This window comes from Eptatretus burgeri, chromosome 10, assembly GCF_056783735.1.
Source record: "Eptatretus burgeri isolate ZD-2024b chromosome 10, Ebu_testis_v1, whole genome shotgun sequence".
NCBI lineage: Eukaryota > Metazoa > Chordata > Myxini > Myxiniformes > Myxinidae > Eptatretus > Eptatretus burgeri.
This window is the reverse complement of record NC_140970.1, coordinates 61,967,669-61,975,168: the sequence shown is the minus strand read 5'-3', so window position 1 is coordinate 61,975,168 and position 7,500 is coordinate 61,967,669. Positions and strand designations below refer to the sequence as shown.

General features: G+C 43.4%; 1 protein-coding gene across 2 annotated transcripts in view; it reads right to left on the bottom strand.

The window, feature by feature from the left end:
- Positions 1 to 7,500, bottom strand: part of FAT4 (FAT atypical cadherin 4) — a 359,998-nt gene that overhangs the window by 51,407 nt on the left and 301,091 nt on the right. For both annotated transcript variants that reach the window (XM_085898643.1, XM_085898642.1), the window contains exon 11: positions 2,205 to 2,388. In XM_085898643.1, coding sequence (XP_085754769.1) covers positions 2,205 to 2,388 — 184 coding nt within the window. The remainder of the gene's footprint in view (positions 1 to 2,204; positions 2,389 to 7,500) is intronic.

Here is a 7,500-nt window from a genome sequence, read left to right as displayed (position 1 = left end):
ACGACAATGTGCTGCTTCCTCGTTTGATGCTCAGCATTTAGATAGAACACGTGTATTGTAAATCACGTGGGTTGGCATCCCAAGTGGTCGGAGATTTATCCTTAATTGCCAAACTGATTACGGAGAGAAAAGCGACATCACAAGATGGCATTGCCGGCACCCAGAGTGCTCCCGTAGGTTATGGCACTTCCTGCAAAGACACCAGCTGTGTTTGTCCAACATTGAAACAAGTCAAGTGTAGTGTTGTGTGGTGTTTATATCTGCATGTGAGTGCTTGATTTGTGTGATAGCTCTTCCATGAGCCTTAGTCCTTCTTAAAAAATAAATAAATAAATAAATAAAAGAATGCAGCAAACCATATGCTAATTTATAGAGCTGTTCATGGTTCATGTGATAATGTTTTTCACTGTGGTGTTGCTCTGATTTTCCATCGACATAAACTCTCTCAGCTGCACAATGGTTTTTCTGTTTGAAGCAAATCGTAGAATTATAAACCAAAATTCAAAGTATGGTGAAATGCAACACATGTTTCTGTGATCAAGCAACACAGTTTTACTGCAAGAACGAGATTTCGGGAAGGAGGACACATGACCATGAACTTGACCACAGCTATCCGTTCAGCAGCAGGAGGGAACTTTGTGGAGGAAGGAAAGGAGGGCGATGAAGACATCAGCAAAGCAGCAAGGGGGTGAGTTAAAGGATCGGCCATGGCCTCAAAGAAAGTGGAGCCAAGTGAAGTCTACGACTGATTATATGAACACATTATATTCCTTTAAAACCCTCAACATTCTTCTTATCGATCGAAAAAATTATGTCAAGGACACATACTTTTTATTCACGTTATTGATGCAACACTTAATTCTGAAAGTCCCAGCCGGCTCCGAGATACAGGTCGGACATTGGCAGAAAAAACAAGGAAGAAAAAAAAAAAACCTAAATGTTTGATTCATACTTCTCAGGGTCTAAGAAATTCTGGGGTACCATTAAAAATTGGGGGTACTAACTTTAGAAACCAACCCTACAACAGATTATAGGATAGCAAATCCCCGAAAGAGGAGGCTTAAATACATGTTGAGACACTTGTGAAGTGCATCATGAGAACTTGCGAGGATATGGAAAGAATTAATTCGCTTTTTTTAAACATTCGATCAGTTTTAGTAAAATGTTTGCCGAAACTTCTCTGGGGCATCAGTCAAATCACATGCAGTATGGAGAAGCTCAAATGTTTGTAAAGCGTAGAATATGGAGGAGAATATGAAAATTTAAAAAAAAACAATTATCAATAAATTAGGGTTGTTATTAAACTTCTGCTGGCCACTTGCAAACAGCAAACTCAGAGAATATAAACAAGTGAACAATATTGTTAAATACACACATTAGTGGAGGATCGCACGAAATGAGAGATTCAAAATGGCCACGATAACAAAAAGACATTCAAAGACATATTCGAGCAATAAAATTTCACTCGTACTTGCATTTGCGACACTTCTACACTTGCAAAATGTCCCGAATTGAAAACGTTCTCCAAATTGAAAGGGTTTAAAAGTAGATGCCATCGATAAACCGATCTTAAAACCACAGGGTTGCAAGGCCGTGCCACGACTAATGCAAAGGAGCACGACAAACTGAGAGACCACCTGCCTTGAGAAATGAGCTGGCGAACTTCCACCGGTGGCTTCCGAAAGGCAGAAAAAGAAGCAAAGGGGGAAAAATGTGATAAACACGCAAGAAGTGAAACAAGAGCATGCATCGTGTTATTCAAGATCAGTCCTACTCTTGGGCTGCACGGTAAAGGAGTTTACATAAAGTTTGTGAAATAACATGGAGATGGAAAAATCAGATTCTGGCAAAAGGCGTCCCATCGAACAGGTGCGCCGCTTAAGGCAATTTCGGTACGCTGCAGAATCCATCGCATGGAATTAAAGTTCCAATTCATTACATCTTTTTTTGCTGAACTTGATTTTGAATAGCCAAGCATGTCACACATTCTAGTAGTTCTCACGGTTATGAAATCTTGAGTGAAAGAAAAAAAAGTGATTGTGGCTTGGCTTGTAAAATGAGGTGTTTTTAAAATCCTCAAAAAACATACAAATAATATGTCACATCTTTGAGGGTCTTAATTCCAAAAATGATGATTATGTGTTTGAACGTTGGTTAAATAATTATTAAACGGTTCCTTGTGGTTGCGGCATGTGTACCCTTACCCAATTTGAGAGTTTGAACCTTCGTCATTGTCTGTGGCTCTGATGATTGCCACCGTTGTGCCTGGGAGAGCATCTTCAATCACAGAAGCAAGCACTACACCCTCAGGTTGAAATTGTGGTGCATTGTCGTTGCTATCCTTGACAATGACTGTCAATGTTCCTGTACCGGTCAGAGGAGGCACACCTGTGGCAAGAAAAAATAGGTTGGAATGAAACTGCCATTTATTATATGAAATGAAAAAGTCAACATGTGCTTTTGATTGTCTATATACTCTGATATATTTTCTACCACCTTAAATTCTGCAACAGCATCGCCCGACAATGCAAAGTGCATCCTTCAATGAAGCGAGAGGACACCGGAAGCACAATGGTTGATTACGTAATTGAATGAATGAGAGATCAATGAGCAGTTTGTAAACATTGTGCCCGATTCTGAATCTTCGAGCTCTTGGAGTAAGCATTCCTAATAGTCCACAGTAGGAGTCAGAGCTGTGCGTCGTTCTAGCATTTCACTGCACATGACCTCTGCACCCCTTACCACAGCACTGTAATAGGTTGCAGGTTTCCTTCCTGTTGTGAGGGTAGCCCCTTTAGGGTTTAAGGGCGTTCTTAAGGAGGGTACAGATCCCCCCCACCATTCCTCAGAGTCCGACATATTATTCCTATATCCATCCTCCTCTCAAACCCAAAACCCATCAATAATCTCACAGAACAAATACTGTAATATCTGTAAGAATATTGCAGAAAAGTAGAAACACTGCAGGGAAAAGGAATGGGGTCTTCTTTGGGGGTGAGGGGGATTATTGTAGAACAAATTTCTTATTCTGGGGTTAGAATAATGTTTGTCAGTCGGGAATTCAAAACATTTAATTAAGGAAACTCACAATAGTCACAGTCACAGCAACTTTATTATTTAGAACAGAAAAGTGTAAGTGACATTGTCAAGGACAGCAATGACAGACAGACAGACAGAATAGCAGACAAGACCAATCAATATGTATAGTATGCAGTATGTACAGTATATATGTGTACTCAGGTTGGCCTATTAGTTTTCCCATCAGAAATCCATGGACCATTGTTTTTAATTCCAGAACATTTTAAATGTCTCTCGCATTAAAACAAGTGAGTGCCAACAAAAAACGTTTTTTAAATTAGGAATGCAATCCAGGAACTTTATCTACCACAAGTTTTCACAATCATATTTCAGTACATATTATGTATGAATAATGTAGGCCCAGAATAATGTATGCCCATACTCTTGACAGAGAGCTTTGTGGTATTCACCACAAGTCAAGATACATCTCAAGGTTAAAAGCAATCTAGGAAAGGTCGCCCACCACTGCATCGCATGATACTTTACTAAAGGTGACAGTTATTTGTAATTTGTTGTTCAGGGTGCAGGCAATAACTTGCTGCTCTTCATCAAAGACACCATAGGATATGTAACATTGAACAACTAATCAGCAGACAGGACACTCATCTTAAAGTTCTTCTGATGGATGGCGCACACACAACGATGAATCACCCTGTCTGTAAAACACCATGATGACATTTTATAGCTGGGTCAGGATTTAAACCCAGCGAAGACAGCTCCGAGCAGCCCCAAGTTAAACGTACGCACCTTTAAGCTATTCATCCAGTCCTGATATATTGTGTTAAAAAGAGAAATAGACAGTTCTATGTGTGTAATTTCCTCATCTATCTATAATCCCAGCAATTTGTGTGTGTCTGTGTGTCTGTGTGTGTGTGTGTGTGTGTGTGTGTGTGTGTGTGTGTGTGTGTGTGTGTGTGTGTCTGTCTGTCTACGACGCCGTTTCTCGACGACCACCGGTCCGATCTGATTAAAACTTGCCAGGAATATTGCCGGGGACCGGCGGATGTGCCTTTTCAAGGTTTGATATTAATCAGACTAGCGGTTCCCGAGTTACGGCCATTTTATTGCTTTTTTCAGTGTTGGAAAGGTGTATATATCGCAGCTGAAGTGTCGTTCCACCTTATCATGCCATTTTTTCCCAAACATATCTCAGAATAATGATAACAACATATTAATAATAATGATAATAGCACAATAATTGGCAGTAATAAAAAGAATAACGTGATACAATGACCAATGTCTGTCAACCAATAACGACCTATACATTGTCTGTCAACCAATAATGACCAATAACGTCTGTCAACCAATGACAGGACACGGTGCTATGACGTCATGAATGGCGTCACAATTAATGTTTATTTATTTTTTATTATTATTATTTTTTTGCACGATTGACAACACAATTCTTCTTCTTCTTCGTTTGGTATGACGTCACAATCGACGTTGGGGACCTGAGTATGTGCCTTTTCAAGGTTTGATATCGTTCTTCATCCGTTTCAGCTGTTTCCCAAGGTTTGAAAGCTGTTTTTTTCCCAAGGTTTGAATTAATTGTTCAAATTATTAATTAATCCCAAGGTTTGAATTTCCCCAAGGGAAACAGCTATTTCCCAAGGTTTGAAAGCTGTTTTTTTTTCCCAAGGTTTGAATTAATTGTTGTGCTTGGAAGACATTTGTGAATACATTTACAGAGAGAGCGAGAGAGGAGGGGGAGAGAGGAGGGGGGAGAGAGGAGGGCGAGAGAGGGGGGAGAGGGGGCAAGAGAGGAGGGCAAGAGAGGAGGGCAAGAGAGGGGGGCGAGAGAGGGGGCGAGATAGGGGAGGGAGAGAGGGGTGAGAGAGGGGAGCAAGAGAGGGGAGAGAGGGGGGCAAGAGAGGGGAGAGAGAGGAGGGCGAGAGAGGGGAGGGAGAGAGGGAGGTGAGAGAGAGAGAGGGCGTCACAATTCAAGAGAGGGGAGAGAGGAGGTGGCGAGAGAGGGGGACAGGAGAGAGGTGTGAGAGGGGGCGAGAGAGAGGAGCGAGAGAGAGGGGCGAGAGAGAGGAGGGGTGAGACTAGGGGTGAGAGAGGGGGGGAGAGAGGGGGGGGGAGAGAGGGGGCGTCACAATTCTTCTTTTTGGTTTGATATGACGTCACAATTGACGCTGGGGACCTGAGTATGTTTCCCAGGTGTTTCCCAAGTTATGGCCATTTATGATACGGTTGGTCCGATCTAATTGAAATAATGCCCCAATCCAGTCGTCGTTTACGAGGGCAAAGGAACGAAGCTGCACATACTGGCACGCACTGACGGGCCCGCACTAGTAAAGACAATTAGCAGTATTTGATTGGAGGACAGATTAACGAGTAATGGCAAAATTGATCTTGCGAAGAACATGCCAGTGATATATTGAACAGATGACCACAATATTATCTACCTTCAGTCCTGGTGTCTTCTTTCTTTCTCTCTTTTCAAAATATAATTAAATAAAAGCAAAAAACATGGATTATACACTTTATCATCTTCTGCTACAATATATGTTTATAACATGAAAAATGAGTATAGTGTGACCTGCTGGTAACTTTATGTGTGTGCACACACACGAGCACAAACACACACACACACACACACATGGAGGTGGATACTTGAAGACCTGGTAGTCTCCATTCCATCTCCTGAAACCCACCCACGTGTGGAGGGAGCAGTCAACACCAGCAACATATACAATGCATCGAAATAGGTGGTGTGACGAGCATTCCCCGGATCTCCAATGGACATAAAGTCCGACACACACACACACACACACACACACACACACACACACACACACACACACACACACACACACACACACACACACACACACACACACATATATCTTCTTCTTCCTCTTTCGGCTTGCTCCCGTTAGGGGTCGCCACAGCGGATCAACGGTCTCCATTTCGCTCTATCCTCCACATCTTCCATTGACACTCCAACCACCCGCATGTCCGCCCTCACCGCATCCATGAACCTCTTCTTTGGCCTTCCTCTTCTCCTCCTGCCTGGCGGCTCCATCTTCAACATCCTTCACCCGATACACTCCGCTTCCCTCCTGTGCACATGTCCAAACCATCTCAATCTCGCCTCTCTCACTTTGTCTCCAAACCGTCCTACCTGCGCTGTCCCTCTAATATACTCATTTCTTATCCTATCCATCCTCGTCACTCCCAACGAGAATCGCAGCATCTTTAACTCTGCCACCTCCAGCTCCGCTTCCTGTCTTTTTGTTAGCGCCACCGCCTCCAAACCATACAACATAGCTGGTCTCACTACCGTCTTGTATACTTTCCCCTTCACTCTTGCAGCTACCCTTCTGTCACAAATCACTCCTGCGACTCTTCTACACCCACTCCATCCTGCCTGCACTCTCTTTTTCACTTCTCTCCCACACTCTCTGTTACTTTGGACAGTTGATCCCAAGTATTTAAACCCATCCACCTTCCCCACCTCAACTCCTTGCAACTGCACCATACCACCACCCTCCCTCTCATTTACGCACATGTACTCCGTCTTACTCCTACTGACTAACATTCCCCTTCTCTCCAGTGCGTACCTCCACCTCTCAAGGCTCGATTCAGCCTGCTCCCTACTCTCCCTACAGATCATGATGTCATCCGCGAACATCATAGTCCATGGGGACTCCAGTCTGATATCGTCCGTCAACCTGTCCATCACCATTGCAAACAGGAAAGGGCTCAGAGTCGATCCTTGGTGCAATCCCACTTTAACCTTAAACCGGTCCGTCATTCCTACCGCACACCTCACCGCTGTCACACTGTCCTCATACATATCCTGCACGATCCTCACATACTTCTCCACCACTCCCGACTTCCTCATACAATACCACAACTCCTCTCTTGGCACCCTATCATAAGCTTTCTCTAAATCCACAAACACACGATGTAACTCCTTCTGGCCTTCCCTATACTTCTCCATGAACATTCTCAAAGCAAACATCACATCAGTGGTGCTCTTTCCTGGCATAAACCCATATTGCTGCCACAGATCGTCACCTCTCCTCTCAACCGAGCTTTCACTATTTCCCACAACTTCATGGTGTGGCTTAACAACTTTATCCCTCTGTAATTTCCACAGCTCTGCACATCACCCTTATTCTTGAAAATCGGAACCAGCACACTTAATCTCCACTCCTCCGGCATCCTCTCACTTTCCAAGACTTTATTAAACAATCTGGTTAACAACCCCACTGCCATCTCTCCTAAACACTTCCATGCCTCCACTGGTATACCATCTGGGCCAACCGCCTTTCCACTTTTCATCTTCTTCATAGCAGTCCTCACTTCATCCTTACTGATCCACCCCACTTCCAGATTCACTATCTCCACCTCTTCAAACCTTCTCTCTCTCATTTTCTTCATTCATCAGCTCCTCAAAGTACTCCGTCC